The following is a 17,243-nucleotide window of genomic DNA, read 5'->3' on the forward strand; positions in this document are numbered from 1 at the left end:
GTGCATTCACACAGACACACACACAAACACACATGTTTGCGCGTGCACACACACACACAAATGCAAGCATGAAATGAGGAGTGTTGCTATGACGGAGGCGGATTTAAATGAAGGACAGCACAGCAGAGACAAGTGGTGTGGAGGAGTCTCACACACAGGGGCAAGGTGAGGAATAACAACACACACGCATGCACACACACAAAAGCTGTTGTGATCGCATCACTACTTTCTCTGCATGTGCTAGTGTGTACTTGTGTGTCAAGCATGATAGTTTTCTTTAGACTCACATCACCGGTGTGTTTACAAACCAACAGCTGCTGAGCTGCTGGCGGTTCCTAACTGTTGCTGCTGGTGCAGCAATCACACTCACACAAGTGGGATATGTGATCCTGAAGCAGGAATCTCTCTGAAAAGCAGTAATACTGACAAAACAACAAAGACGCGTGACCTTTAAAATAAACAAAGATAAAATAAGAGCTGAACGTAGCAAGACAAATACGTACAAGAATAGCAAGCAAATGAGGGGTGTGTGTCTGTGTGTGAGTTTATCAAACTGCCTGCTTGCTAAAGCATAAAACAAACAGGCTACCCCGACTCGCTGAATTGAAAGGAGAATGTGTTACTGACATGGAAGCTTGCCTTGAGCAGCTGAGCAGAGTATTCTATTTCTATATCACTGAGATGCTAAATTACCAGTTTTCAAGGTTCTAATCTCTAAACTGCATAAACCACACACAAAACACAGTTTTTAATTGCTCCATCTGAAAGTACCAGAACAAAATAAGATTGTGCCACATAACCTCAGTCTATAGAGAACACCAGACTTCCAACAACAGCAAAATTAACAACAGCAGCAATGCAAGTAAAAGTAGTGGGAAGCTTTTTACTGGTTGTATTGGCAGCAATGTTGTATTGGATGATTCAGTCACATTGGAGGGTTTCCAGCAAGAACAGCCTATTTAAGGTCAGATGTTCTCCTTCAGGATGTTCTGCTAGAGATCAGAATTCATGGTTCAAACAATTACTCAAGGTCTTGATGCAGCAGAGTGGCCCCAGACCATCACACTACCACCACCAAGTCTGAAAGTTGCCATGATTTTAATTTAATTCCATATGGAATTATAAGACATTCTGCATTTACCCGGGCCCTCCCCTCAACAAGCGCTCTTGCATTTTGCAACAAAGATTTCTGATCAATTATATCAGAGAAATAGAAACAGCTGAGTGCTACAACTTTATTACATTTATAAAATCCCAATTAAACACCCCAATGTATAATCAAAGCTCTGTATAGTTGTAACTCTGTATGTCTGAATAAATATAATGAATCACTTCTAAGGTGTGTACGCTGGTAGAAGTTGTGGTAGGGGGTCCTCAAGTTAAAATGATTGGGAACCACTGGTTTAGCCAGTTGAGTGCTTCAAGTAAGAGTTAGCCATTCATCGGCAGACAATCATACCAAATAAATTTAAATAAACCTTCGTTGCTGCTGGGCAGGAGGAAGATCACACGTTCACCACCTGGCTGGGGTCTTTCTACATGGCAATAGCGTGTTCACCACACAAATAATTGACTGAACCATGAATTCTGATCTCTAGAACATCCTGAAGGAGAACATCTGACCTTAAATAGGCTGTTCTTGCTGGAAACCCTCCAATGTGACTGAATTATCCAATACAACATTGCTGCCAAGAGGTACAACCAGTAAAAAGCTTCCCACTACTTTTACTTGCATTGCTGCTGTTGTTGGAAGTCTGGTGTTCTCTACAGACTGAGGTTATGTGGCACAATCTTACTTATGTAATTTGTACAAATATAATCTTGGTAACTTCAAACGTCTTGGTAACCTCAGCACAGACAAAAATGAGGGGACCACCTTGGGGGGTACCAGAACCCAAGTTGGGAGCCACTGCACTAAACTATCATTTAGTTTCATCACTGTTACCATAACTGTTTCAGGAAGAAGAGGCAAAACATGCCCTGACTTCTTATTTAAATCCTTAATGAGTTATTCAGCAGAAAGACGGCTCGTCTGATTGCAAACATTTCATGTAACTGAACCAAAAGCATTGTGACAAACTGACAGAAACTAGATTACTGTATTTTTTATTTGATCACAATGACTTCTTCTGTTCAAACTCATAAATTCTGGTGCATCAATGCAAGACACATTTGGATTCTGCTCAGATGTTTTACTGTTATTTGCACCTTTATCGTCCTTTTGTCTCCACATCTTTCTTTAAGCAACAATGTTGAATTGGTTTTAAACACTGAATGTACTGATTTGTCTAGTAGCAAATCATAGTGTAGCCCTCTGTCAGGGTTAGCGTCTCAAAGCATTGCTAGTCTGCTATAAATGAACGCAAATAAGGACAAATGAGGCCACAAATTACTACGTGACAATAAGCAGTGCGCGAGGCGCAACCACTTGTCTAAACTGAAACATTACAAAAAGAGTAAGTGGCTAGAAGAGCATACATCCAAAGGGTTGACTCAATCAAAGGCCGACAGGAAACAAAACCTCTCAGAACACAAAAAACTCTAATTATAACTGATGAAAAAGTCTCAACAGGGTTGCTCAAACTGCTTAGAAGCAGAATCTAAATATTCAGATGAACGTTTTCTATTTATACACACAAACCAGGCCAGTAAAGACACTGGGACTGGGCCTGTTCCTCTGCCCAGCAGACGTGCTAATTCCCAGTTGTGTGATGGATTTGGTTTTGTCTCTTGTAGAGCTACAATCGGAGAATAAAAATGTCTCCACAGGGAGGTGTGAAGCCACCAGCATCAGGCCAGCTGAAGCAGTGACATTTAACCTCACCAACACACACACACACACACACACACACACACACACACACACACACACACACACACACACACACAGCCAGCTATAGCCCAGGGAGTATTGACCTTCTTCGTATGCCTTAAAAAAATCCTAAAGCCTCAAATGATTCCAGTGGAGAATTGCAGCTTTTCTACAGTTGCAGTGTGTCATTTTCATTAACAATAATAGCAAGAGGTTAGATTTACATTGTGGTTTTTAGGCACTCAAAAGCACTTTCCATTTTTAATGCACTTGCACTTTCACACACTGCTGGTGATGGTAAGCTACTACGTAGCCACAGCCACCCAGAGGAAGTCTGACAGAGGCAAGGCTGCTATGTGCACCACTGGCCCCTTTGGCCACCATAAACAGGCAAATCATGTTGTGTCTTGTCCAAGGACGCATCAGAGGAGTACTCTGGTGGGAGTTGGGATCAATCCTGCAGTCCTCTGATCACTAGGCAACCTGCTCTACCTCCTGAGCTACTACTGCCTCTTTTCACATATTACAGCGAATTCAAACATCTGGTGTCAGATCTTTTGCATTTTAATTGGCAATTTGAAGAATCAAGCATCACAATATCTACTAAACAGAGATGATGCCTTATTCAGGCCTGAACAAAACTAAAACCTGGCACTCCATGACTGTCAAACCAAAACAAATATTTAAAAAACAACAATAAAGTAACACGAAATGGTGCAGCCTGGCTGGATCTGATCACCATGATCGATGTATGGTCACACACCTCTGTCACAGAGGGGTTGGCGGGACGCCACAGGGATCAGAATGCACATGGACAGAATCTAGAGACAGAGATTTGATTTGCTGTCAGTCTAGTACCAAAACTTTTAGTTATTTCAGGCATAAAGCATGCAGCGAGGTAGATGGATTAGAATATCAGCTTGGTTAGATAGTCGAATGAGACAACTCATGACAGCACTCATACAGCATTTGCTTCCTGATGTGTCGAATTAACACACCTTGTACTTCAAAGATTTCTGGTAATTTTTACGTCAGAACTAAATGTTAGGGCTTAGGCCCAGTTCACAGCTAAATAATCCTGCTGTTTTTATTTTTACTCGATCTTCAACTCCCAACATTCTTAAGGACATGATCGATTATCGTAACGGCTCTTAAGATAATCTTATCAAATATACCTGCTGTGTGTGGTGCGTTAGGAGTGCTCTGACCTGATCAAAAGCACATCTGGACTGCTGCAGTATGGGTGCCAGGCGGTAGCAAGGGGTTGCTAAAGCAATGGCAAGACGGGGCCAAGCAACGGCTTATCAACTTCAACTCTTGAAGGACCCCCCCCCCCCCCCCCCCCCCCCCCAGTACTTAGACAGGTTCATGCTAAAACCCAAAGATTTTAACACAGATGAGGTAGGTGCAGGTTTGTGTTGGTTCAAGCTAAGGCCTTTTAAAGCACATTACAGAGGTGCTGAGAGGATGAAGCCTTAATTCTGAGGAAAAAGTCAGAATTCTAAGATTAGATCTGACTTTTTTCAGAGATTTAAGTCAGTGATGTTTCTCTCTCTTTAATATTTAAATATTTGTTTTAGTTTTGGAATAATTACCAATTTATTTCTAAATTAAGAAGAAAATTTGCAAGAGTGTTGTTATTTCTTCCTATTTCCTGGAGCCGCCGCTGTTCTGCAGTTATAAATCTGAGATATTCAACGTGTTGAATCGTCTTGCCCCAATTTCAAATGTGTGGGTGACTTATTTAATCATTACATTTGTAGTGGTCTCTAGTAGGAATAAATCATTCTCTAGGGGAAACAATATACTGGTGCACCAATTACCAGGAACTGAAGTTACCACAGCTGTGCTTCAGGTATCAGGATTTGGAGTCTTATTTCCTAATATTCAGATATCTATCCTTGAATTGGATAGCAGCTACGTGAAACTACCACTGACTTGCAACATTGATATTTTGTCTCCACAAATACAAGCCTGGAGGAGTGTTGCCATGTTTTGGAGTTGCTTATATTAGCGTTTTACCGTCTATTTTCTCTCAAAAGCTAATGCAGAAGATAGGTGTAGGAGGCTAGTTTCATGTTTAGCCTGCATGAAAAACTCAGCGTGATCAATTATAATCAGAAATAATCATTAAAAGAAGGGTTTTCAGTCAACCACACCTTTAAGGACAAATGAGTGTGCTGCTCGTTGAATGTAACATGTGAATGTGTGTGTGAATGGATGAATGATACACTGTAGTGTAAAGCGCTTTGGAGTCCTCTGACTCTGAAAGGCGCTAAATAAGTGCGAGTCATTTATCATCATGTGTAGCCAATCAGAAAGCGAGGTGATGGAAGCATGCTGCATGCTCCTCTTCTGCCACGTTTGTTTATGCTGAAGTCACGTTTGATCTTGAGAAGTTTTCCCTTCTGACCAGGGAGTTCATGTGTGGTGTGTAGTTTTTGCCGTGTGGCCGGACACCACACACTGTAGAAACAAAAGTGATTTTCTATCACCGTGTGTGGAATCTCTTATATTCTGAAAATCATCTGACCCACTATGTGAACTGGGCCTTACTAACAATGGCTTGATCCCTTCTCTGGTATCTGCGCTGCTGCATGACTGCACTACAGATTAGAGCCCTGCACTGAAGCCCTAGGCCCTCGGGCCAATGACTGTGCAATTACCTCGGACACGGGCCGAGCGCCTTTATTTTTAATCAAATTCATAAAAAAATTGAAACACAAAATCACTCAAGAAAAGATTTCCATCTGAACATCTGAGCTGGATACTGCTCAGCGCAGCTCACTGTCAGCGTGTACTACATAAGGTTCGCAGCGAGCTGAAGATGTGGAGAGGGGCTTGGAGCGCGTCGCAGAACCAGAGCGCATGCGGGAAGATTCATCCAACTGAAGCGAGTGTTTTCCAAACCCTGTCTCTCAGAGAGACTTGTAAATTAGAAAATGTTCCCTGATTATGAAACTTTGGCTGAATAGTGCTTGTTCCTGTCTCCAATGTGGCGACACATCCAGGAGCCATCTGAGGAGAAGCCCAGAATCTCACATCCTCTTCAGCTCAGAAAGCGCCTATGATTACGCACACGCGTGACGCGTCAACCCGATCTCACAGTAAGACCAGGTTGGACCTGTTCAGGTTTATGCAGACAATCTTTACATTTAGAATTGGCATACAGATATAAAATGTATGCAGTAAAATATAAAGCTTTTTATTTAAATACCCATTCATTATTTTACAAGCACAGAGAGCCGCATCAGATGGATGGAAGAGCCGCATGCGGCTCCAGAGCCGCGGGTTGCCGACCCCCGACTGAAACGCAGCAGTAGAGTCCTGCGCGGGACTGTTTTCTTCATCCCGCTCCTGCCCGCTCCCGCTGTATTTCTGACAATTACCGCCCGCAACTGCAATGTGTATGTCTACTCCCGCCCGCAACCGCAAAACTCGGAGAAATTATTACCTCACAATAAAAGAGATGTATTGAGTTTGCGTCCTCTCTGGTCCTGGAGAAAACATGTCATTTTATAGGCTATACCAGGGGTTGGCAACCCGCGGCTCTTCCATCCATCTGATGCGGCTCTCTGTGCTTGTAAAATAATGAATGGATATTTAAATGAAAGGCTTTATATTTTACTCAGTTAATTTTATATCTGTATGTCAATTCTATGTAAAGATTGTCTGCGTAAACCTGAACAGGTCCAACCCGGTCTTACTGTGAGACCGGGTTGACGGGTCACGCTTGTGCGTAATCATATCGGTGCATTCTGAGCTGAAGAGGATGTGAGATTCTGGGATTCTCCTCAGACAGGCTCCTGGATGTGTCGCCACATTGGAGACAGGAACAAGCGATATTCAGCCAAAGTTTCATAATCAGGGAACATTTTCTAAGTGACAAGTCTCTCTGAGAGACCGGGTTTGGAAAACACTCGCTTCAGTGGGAGGAACCTTCCCGCATGCGCTCTGGTACTGCGACGCGCTCCAAGCCCCTCTCCACATCTTCAGCTCGCTGTGCACATATGCGCTGACAGCGAGCTGCGCTGAGCAGTGTCCAGCTCAGATGTTCAGATGGGAATCTTTTAGCTACATCTGCAATGTGCATAACGAATAAAATGTCAGTTCGTCTGCATGCGTCGGGGTAATTCTTTCTCCGTCAAAATAAACGGTCAAACACGGGAACTATCCAGTAAACACAACACAAGCCCTGCTCTTGACTGTTTTGTTTTCTTGTGAAAATTGTTGGAAAGAGATAAAATTTAACTTGATTACCACCAGAGCCAGTGCGCCGCTATCTCTGTGACGGTAAATGAGGGAAAAACAAATTGATCGGATCCTGCACGTCTTTTAACACATTGGTCAGGATTGTCGCACTTTGTTTTCATTTAGTTGGTTAAAAAAAAGTTGGGCTCGGGTTTGGGTCGGGCCAGAGAATCCTGAAAACCTTTTCGGACCGGGTCGGGCTGGGGCTCCACCCCCTCGGGCCGGACACGGGCTCGGATTTTAGGCCCGTGCAGGGCTCTACTACAGATGGCGCTCTAACCATAGCTCCTCCTGTCTTAGTGGAGTGGAGTTCCAGCTGAAGGTAAATGATAAATGGTGCATTCTTCTCATTATTTTATTTACGTCACAATAATCTCTGTAACAACACCATGTCCCTTGACTCATGTCACTAATTTGTAAAACCCAATGTTACCTTATGCCCCTGCAGCAATAATAGCATGCAACAAGATAAAATGTATCAGTGTGTGCATAAACAGATTAACCTTTTCTGCTCTAATTAGCTAACTCCACACCTTTCTCAGTGCATCAAATAGGAGACAAGCTGGCTCGCTGGATGGAAACAGCCAAATAAAAGAGTAAAGGATGTGTGTGTGGAACTAGATTTCACACTTAATAAAAGTAAGTGTAAAATAACAGGGAAGATTTTAGTTCATTTCTACTAGGCTATTTTCCATGTTAGACTACAAACATTGGGCTTTGAAAAGGTTATTGCTTTAAATCATATTGGCTGCCTCTCAGTGACCAGCAGCCAGTTTCTGTGTGCATCTGGCCAAATTCAAAAAGCTGTCAGATTACAAACTGAGAATTACACATGAAAATACTGCTTGATACTGAAATCATGATTATTAAATAAGATTACTGTATTGGGACACACTATCCAGAGTTAACATTTAAAGCAACTTCAGGCACTTTTTTATGTCAGCATGTGACAGAGCTGAGCTGTTTGGCGGTGATTAATACTACATGTTTAGGCGAATTTAGCATAGAAATACATCAAATATTTTTTAACATTAAGATTTTTGTTTAAAACACAAGGGCACCAACTGATTAAACAACATTTTCCACTCAATAGATCAGTCACATGAACAGAACATGTCTGCTATAAAAGCAGAGAAGAGCTGTCTTTAAGTGCATGTTTGCAAAGAAGAATGTAACAAAATATGATTTATACATGTCAGTTATGTTGTTTTTGTGATTATTTTTGTCACAAAAACTAGTATTGAAATATAAATCAGATTAATTGCACAGCCCTAAAGTTAGGTGTCATGTTTATCAATGTTCTGGTTATTCGGTCACTCTGTCCCTTGGAAACTCAACAATAATCTGATATGGTTGTCACAAAAACAAGCATGTTGCAAGTAGTAGACATACGTACAGCAGAGTTCCTGTGACAGTGCAACATCGTCTAACCAGAACACTGATAAACTTGATACTCTGGTTTTGAATCATATGTCTCAATTTATGCACCAGGTGAAGCAATATTTGAACGTAATTCCTGATCTGATTTGTTTGCTTCAGCTGTCTGTTTGATTACACATCAAACGATGCATGCTGTGGTAACATTTTACACAAACACTAATTTCTTAGTATTTCACATCCAAGCAGCCAGTCTGTCTTGTAGGGTTTTAAAGTGCTCTAGATTGATTGCTTTCCAGGCTTCCTGAAGGCCTTTTCAAGTTAGTCCAATACTTGATTATTTTCTACGCAATAATTTTAGTTTCCAGTCAGGTTTTCGTAGAGCTCATTCCACTGAAACAGCTCTTCTTAGGGTCTCTAATGACCTTCTGACTCACAGTGATGCAGGGGACTGCTCTGTTCTGTCCTGCTGGACCTGACTGCAGCCTTTGACACAGTTGACCATCACCTGCTACCTTACATAGACAAGCATCATCATAGATTCATGATCTTATCTGTCCCTACACCCCCGTTTTTTGTCCTTGTAAAGCGCCTTGTGATTTTTATCTTGGAAGGTGAAATATATGTATTAAAAAATTATTGATGTGTGCTTGTTAAGCAAACTACTGTAACTCTAATCATTTGGATATGAAAAAGCCTCCTAAACCACCAGATAAACCAGTGCTGTGTCAACACTTGACTGACAAATTAGCAAACGACCAAATTTAAATCAAACCTGTGACATAATCTGCTCCTAATTCTTTAAATGCATGAAAATGACCAATGATAGCACAGTCTGACAGACAGAAGATTGTGTTTCAGCACCAATAAGGTGACTTCTTAAGGAGCATTAAGCTGAAAACATTGTATATTGTAAAAGGGTGAAGTATCTCTTGGTATTTTTTGGGACTTTGCTGGATTTTGCTGTTTTAATAAAGATGTGTTTTAGCAACAATTCATCTAATGTAAATTGTTTATTGGATCTTGTGTAAAAATGTAGTTTATAAAATATAATTTCTTTATTTCTTTATTTTTTTTGCCTAAGTTTTGTCCCGAACAGTTGTCATCGTTAGACTGATTCATCAACTTCTTCTTACTCACATTTCAGAAGAGTTTTTTAATGCAACAGACCTGTTGCTAAATTATTTAACAGTCAGCAAGTCAAAGACAGGCCTGCTGGGCATTTGGCAAGGCAACATCAAATTATTCAATCTATATTTCATAGTCATGAATGAATAGATGGCTGCTTTTGCTTTATATAGCATTACATGATGGGTGGGGATAATTGTAAATGCTTAGTTAAGTTAGAGGCAATCTGAGGAATCAAACACTTCAGCTGAGGCTAAAGAAAGCTCTCCTATGAGGTTCTTTCTTAATTCATTTTTAATTATTTAACCTGACTGTACCTACCTTGAAAATTGCCACATTTAGAGAATACACTACAGGATGCACAAAACTGCCTCTCCATCTTTTAAGTAATGAATAATTGAAGAGGCACTAATTACATCGTGCACACAAGATGTCCATGTCAACAGTTACTAGTAGCTAATTATAGTCGCTTCCTCACACAACAAACAGCTGCAAACAAGCCCTGAAAATTTCAGCATAATTACTTACCAAACACTAAATTCATCCTAAGAGTTGTGATCAACGCTAGAAATGGACTGATATCTGCCACAGATCAAACCAGATCAAGAATTTGTTTTGCATAAACCGTAACTTGGAGAGCAGGTCAGCGGCGGTCCAACCCATTTACATAAAAATAAACCAGGCATCAAAATGCAGGACGAGCAGCCCTGCCCACAGCACGTAAACAAACAGGACAGGTCCGTGACTAAATAAAAATACAACTCAGATAATTATTTCTGCTGTTAACTCCTATTGATTCATGTAGTGGTTTACCTTGCTGCTGCATATTCAAATATTAATATTTGCTTAAGAGACACCTTGAGCCTGTGTCGTGGTGTAAGCAAGCCTTTCCATTTCATGTCTTAATTGCACAGACTGTAGAAGTTAAGATAAAAGACTAGTAGCACCTGTAAACAGGATATTTTAGCTTCTCTTTAGGACAATGGAAATTCACTGATTTACATTGTTCATTTTTATTATTTATGGTTATTTGGTCAAACCGGATGATCTGATTTGGAATCTGTAATTAACTGGCTTTTACATTGTGTCAAATAAGAAGAGAATTTAATTATTTCTGTGTTGTATTGTTTTTATTTACACACAAGGGTATTATTGTGTCAGGAGCAACTGGGTGTGGTTACTAGAGGCCGACCGATATATTCATTTTTTAAAATATATCGGTCATCGGCCGAAATTATTTTTAAGAGCCGATAAAAAAAAAAAATCAGGCACCTGTTTGGCAAACTGCCACCATTACTAGACTGGAGAAATGACTCGAAGGACCCCAACACACTTTTTTTTATGTTTTGAGTTTGTTTTATATTTGAAGTTCAATAAACCTTAAGAGATTTATTGACTTTTTAAATTTATATTGCACACACTAGCTGCGTTTTCATGTGCCTAATTTCCTCAATCCGATTGAAATCTTGGTTGATCGGAATTTCCGAATCTCTGTTCACATGGACACGAACTGAAATGATCCGATCATGCCGTGCGTACATATGCACCAAGCATTTAATCCGATTAAATAGGTTGAGCATGCGCAGAGTTGCCTTTCACGAAAGAAAAATTGTAAACAAACGCCATGAAACGAAAAGAAAAATGTAAAAACAGAAATAACTATTCTTCCTGCTTTCCTGATCCATTTATTCAATTTAATATTTTTATTTAGCTCATAGAAGTTACGTTTTCTTCAGTGAATAACTGCAGATATATGCTTTGCTGCATTTTATTGTTGATTAAAATAAGGGAGGGTTATGTCTGCCTCTTGATCAGCTGGTCCGCAGGTCTGAATTGACAGCTGTTGCGCTGCCCTGCGGCACAGAGCGGGGGTGGGGGGTGGGGGGGGGTTAGCCTCATGTTTTATTACTGAGCTCTGTTGTGGCTTATTATTAATAACATGTGACGATCAGCTGAAACTGTTGAGAAAAATCTGTTCAAACAAAATAACAGAAGATGTTCAGAAAGTTTAGAAGCCTGTGTTCATCATTAACGAACCGCATCTCAGGTCATCTGCGTTTACGTGCTTTTAACGAACACGGACTTTACTGTCGTCCAGAGTATTTAACCGAGGACGTTTTCCTACCCAACATCAGCCTCCAATCAGGTCTGTAAAACCCAGATTATCCTGTGTTCTTTACAAGCGTGTCTCCATCACCTGCTGCAGAAGCTGCTGTGTTCAAAGCTGACAGAAACGGGGATCCGTGCGCTGCAACCCCCACGATAAACCTGCGTATTTCCAGTAAAGATTTGAACATCTTTGTCGAATGATTTGTGCAATAATCAGATTTTTATTTTACTTCCACAAAATGCAAGTTCTGAATTAAATATTACTGAAACGGGACGGCTTGTTGTCGGATTTAAAAGCCGCCGCTTGTTAATTACACCGTCATTTTTGAAGTCAGGCAGTCCAAATGACAGCGGAGAGGCCCGCTGGCTGTTGCACACATGCGCAGTGGGCATTGTTTTACCCCAACAATCCGAATGGCTGTGCACATGCACGTCAATCGGAATGAAGAACGGAATAAACCACCTCTCTCAATCGGATTGAAATTTCAATCCGATCGGGCCGAATCGGATCAGAATATTCTGATTGACATGTTTACATGCAGAATTTTCAATCTGAATGGGCATTCAATCCGATTAAATATGCGCATGTAAACGTGGCTAGTGAGTGTTCAGTTGTCTTTCACAATCAATGTGCTGCTAAAACGTGTGTGTGTCAGACAGGTCGGCTGGATTCGGGAGTTGAGCTTGTAGAGAGCGTGGTTTCACAGACGCGGAAGTGATAGCGTCGGTGAAACGCCGGCTCACAATTTAATCTAGGAATCCCCGAGCGTTCGAGCGTCAATGAAGTGACACGGAAATGCTGGGTTTTCCAGAAGTAAGAACACTTAGTGTGAGCGGATAGTTCGTAAGATGGATCGGTTGATTGGGAACTCTGATCATGGATCTGAAGAAACGATGACTGAGTGGTGAGCTGGGGAGGCGACTTCCGTATATAGTTGCAGTTAGTGACGTGGAGGGAATCCCCGCGAGGGGCATGCTGGGAGATGTGGTCCATGGTGGAGATCGGCTAGCTGGTAGAGGTTGGCTTGGGGACTTGGGTTCTGACAGTGCATGTATATATATATATATATATATATACCGTAAATCCTCTAATACAGGCCCGGGCCTGAATTTGACTCAAGCTCATCAAGCTCCAGGCCTTTATTGGAAGGAGGGCCAGTATTAGAGGCAGGCCTCTATTTCTATTTGAGCAAAATGAACTAACGGTTCGCTGGAGTTTTTGACAATTAAAATTGCGCCCCCATTTTCAAAATTAAACACATTTCTTTTAACAACGGTAGTTTCTGCTTCAGCCCTCTCCCCCCTCCCCCTGCGCAGCGGCCGCAAACTCACTGATGCGCCTGCAGCCTCTCGGAGTTCCTGCTGCTCTAAACATTAAAATAATTATTTCATTTTCTGTTCCTCACTTCTGATGTAGGTAGATTCATCCCACTACACGTTTTAATGTTATAAAGTAAATATTATTCATAAGCTCATAATGTTCATATATCCCATGCAATTCAGATCAAGTTCAAAACTCCGTCCCACCCAGGGATGTCTGTTTGTTGCAACAGCAGGTACAAAAACTAACTTGTTTTTATTTGACTATTTTTCTGTCCTGTCTGTTTATTATCTTCCTGCATCTCCTCTCAATCCTAAAGAAAAACTGCTACCTGGGTTCATATATATTCACCTCATGAGTTACCTTTGAACTGCAGTTCTAAAAGATCTACCGACCATAAAAACAGCGGAGCGCTCCCTGCTTGCCGGCCGCATCAGTGATCTGTGCGTCGGAGGACAAGTTGATGCGCCCCGCTCCACAGCAGCGATACACATCAGGCGCAAATAAAAGACAGAAAACATTAAAGGAAATGAACCGACATGAACGATCGCGTGTCAGTACATATGGTCTGGCGCAGCGCGTTGCCCCCCCCCCCCCCCCCCCCCCCCGAGCGCAGGAGCTTGTCACCAGCTGACAGCAGGCTGCTGTCTTTTCCGAGGGCTGCATCTTGCCGGTCTTTATCACGTGACAGCGACTAATCGACAACAGGCATAAAAAGTCACTATAGTGAAGTTGACTAGTTCATACAACCCCTACTGCTGCTCTCCAGAGTGTTCTGCAGCATAATCAGCACGTTCTCTTTGAACTTCATAGTGTAATGACCTGGCTGGGGTTGTAAGCCAGGTGCATTCTGGGTATTGTGTTATATGTGTTTCCTATCGTTCTGCTAGTTCCTATGTGCTGATTTGCGTGTTGTGTGAGTGTTATGTAAGCCACAGGGAAGGTGATGTGTGTTCTGTGGAGCGGGTTGAATTAGCATGGTTAACTGACACCGTGACTCTGTGTGGTAGGAGCGTGATAGAGGATCGTGTCTGTAGCGTTACAAAGCGTTGAAGAAAAAGCTCAAAAAAGGTCTGCGTGAACCTCTACTGCCTCCTGCTGGTTGATTTGGGGACTATAACCCTGCCGCTGAGATGCTCATACTTGCTTGTAACCACATTCCACCCGGCCACAATAAGTGACCGGCCATTATTCACCTCTGCTGACTCTGACACCAGCCAAAATTGGATACCCGGCCTTTAATTGAATACCGGCTTGTATTAGAGGATTTACGGTATACATACATATATATATATATATATATATATATATATATATATATATATATATATATATATATATGTATATATATACATATATATTTACACACACACACACACACACACATTAGGGCTAGGAAAATTAGCGTGTTAATTATTAGCGTTAAATTTGTTATTTTAACGTGTTAAAAGTTAATGATGCAATCAATTTGACCATCTCACCAACCTGGAGCCACCATTCTTCAAACTTTCTCCATATTTCCCTGTGGACAATATTGCTAAACCATCATTTAATGAGCCCGAAAAATGATCAAGTTTCTACCCATATTATGGACTCTCAGCATCGAGGATTCTTTTGAGAGGAGAAGATGAACAGAGGCAGAGCATTCATATGCTCCACCAGCATCTGCGTCTTGCGCACGGCCACAGTAAGATTCTCAAAGAGGGGCCACCAAAATAAAGTTAACACACGATCGTTCATAACTACTTTGGTACTGTCTGTTTATTTGTGGCTGACATGCATCGCTGCTGCGCTCATCACCCATCACCCTAACCCATGCTCCATGGCCGCAGCCATGCAGCGTTTTTTATGGAGAACTAGATCCTGCATCTCCCTGTGGCAGATGCAGGATCAGAGACAGACAGGACAGGATAATAATAAGAAAACAAAACAAAGAGCTTGGAAAGGAAAATGTAGGTAGATTTATCCCACTACACGTTTTAATGTTATAAAGTAAATATTATTCATAAGCTCATAATGTTCATATATCCCATGCAATTCAGATCAAGTTCAAAACTCCGTCCCACCCAGGGATGTATCAAAGCATTTGGGGGCCATGCCAATGAGGTGTCCTTTATCTTTTGGGAAATTGGCAAAACTAGTTCAACTGATGCTGTGGAAAATGACATTTACATTGAATAACATAAGCTAACTGTGCTAGATTTATTTCCTGTTCATTGTTTACACAATAGACTTTTTCAAACAATGTGTTTGAACAGAAACTGGATTTGATTTTAGGTTTTCTCTTTTAAAGACAGAATTCAGTAATTTTACACACGTCAACAATTTATGCTTAGATATCGGCCATCGGCAAAAACATTCTTTATAAAATCGGCATCAGCCTTAAAAAAACCATATCAGTCGGCCTCTAGTGATAACCCATGGAAGAGATGTAACAAAATAGGCTTTTAATTTAATTTAATTTTTAATTCTAATGCATCATTAACAATCGGCAATAAAAACAACTGTGACAGTTTTTCAATGGAAAGGACTTTAAAATCGTATTGGGATCTCAAAACCATTATCGGTGTATCTCTACTTACACCAAATTCACCACAATATTCAGAATCAAAGTAAAGACGATGCATCTCAATTTCAATGCATTCTCATTCAGTAACAATAAAGGCTTTCTGATTCAGATGAAGTGTAAAAACAGATCTATTTGAGCGGTTCAGAATTGAAAAGGAATGGAAGTGTTACGTTTCTCAATGTTCTGATTAATCGGTGGCACAGTCTCAGAGGAACTTTTCATGTCATGAAAACACACTTGTTTGTTGTGACGTTGTTTCATCTCTTTCTAATTGCTGCTGACAGACGACCAAGAAATGATATGCTGATTATGCTACTTGCTCAGAGGCAGATCCACTTAGCTTTCTGTCCAAACTATGTAAGAATCAGACAGTGATTGTTCAGTCAAACCTCCCAGCTGTCAATCCTTGAGTCCCTTGTTTAATTATGAAGTAAATACATCAACATCATTACTGACAAGCCAGCAAGACATTTAAAAGATATTAGGACTAAAATGTGTTCTACCAGATGTGTGATTAAAGCCCCAGACCCACTGCGGAATTTGAGACAGGACGACAGGTATGGTTTTCAGTAAAACTTTTCTATTGCAGTTTGAGCTCTCATGTTGGCAGGTGGGATTAACATACCGGCATGCCCAATTTCATAAATATTTTCATGCTGCAATTAATGGTCTGCAGAGCTAAAGATAGAAAGGTAAAGCTGACCAGGCTCCACATGTGACTCGCGGTCGCCGAGTCCTGGCCTGCCTGCTGCCTTGATTTGCCAGTCTGTGGCTATAAATAGCATCCAGTGCATCGTAGTGCCTTCATGTATTTCTCCCATTTCCACTACAATGGTTTCTGTGCTTAACTTTTCTAAACTGGGCTTTTCATTTCTTCAGCTTGGCCTGACACCATTCTAATGTCCGCTCAAATCCTTTGGCTGCCATTCTCAGAGAATCTTCTTTTAAAACTTGCATTTCTTAGCAATCTGGCTGGCTCGTCCTGAGTTTGGCCTCTCATGACGATGGTGAAGAATATATGGAGCTGTGAAGTTGACCAAACCTTGCTGCTACTTGCTGGCATTTTCTCACATCTGTGTAAGACTAATGGAAATACAAACAATGGAACTCCGAGGTTTGTTTTGTTTGTTGCAAGTAGTGATGCATTTCTCTTCCCCAGTCATTGCTCTAACCGAACTGCTCCACAGTGATTTGGACCTACAACAGAAAGAGGCCACGAAAGTGCCGGTAGTGGCGCGGTTCGGGTTGGCTGTGCGAACTGATTTTACAATAGTGACAGAAAAATTTGCAAGCTGACTCTCTTCAAACCCGTCCCAAACCCAGCGATGGATCTTTCAATACAAGCTTAAAAGATTGAGAAAACACTTCAATTTAGTTGATGAGTGCAGCTAAAATTGTGTGTGTGTGTTCAGGGAGGTTCTGCTCAGACACGTGAAAAGAGAGTTACAGTAGTCTAAGCGTGAGGAGATGAAGGTGTGGATAACTGTTTCAAGTTCAGAGCAGGACAGAATGGGACTCAACTTAGCAATGCTCCTGAGATGGAAGAAGGAAGAGCGAATAAGAGAACTGACATGAGAATCCAGGGTGAGAGAATCCAGGGTGAGAGCTGGGTCAAAGGTCATGCCAAGATTCCTGACAGAAAATCTCCACTAACCTCCTCTCTTCCACCTTGCTCC

General features: G+C 41.3%; 2 protein-coding genes across 4 annotated transcripts in view; one reads left to right on the forward strand and one right to left on the reverse strand.

The window, feature by feature from the left end:
* Positions 1-17,243, reverse strand: part of cep89 (centrosomal protein 89) — a 110,510-nt gene that overhangs the window by 23,413 nt on the left and 69,854 nt on the right. The gene's annotated exons all lie outside the window — the stretch shown is intronic.
* The window catches only part of zgc:165481 (E3 ubiquitin-protein ligase RNF182), a 34,543-nt gene continuing 17,326 nt past the window's right edge, over positions 27-17,243 (forward strand). Inside the window, exon 1 of the mRNA XM_015953934.3 lies at positions 27-165. Coding sequence (XP_015809420.3) covers positions 108-165 — 58 coding nt within the window. The 5' untranslated portion in view covers positions 27-107. The remainder of the gene's footprint in view (positions 166-17,243) is intronic.

This window comes from Nothobranchius furzeri, chromosome 9 (genome assembly GCF_043380555.1).
Source record: "Nothobranchius furzeri strain GRZ-AD chromosome 9, NfurGRZ-RIMD1, whole genome shotgun sequence".
In the NCBI taxonomy this organism is placed as follows: Eukaryota; Metazoa; Chordata; class Actinopteri; order Cyprinodontiformes; family Nothobranchiidae; genus Nothobranchius; species Nothobranchius furzeri.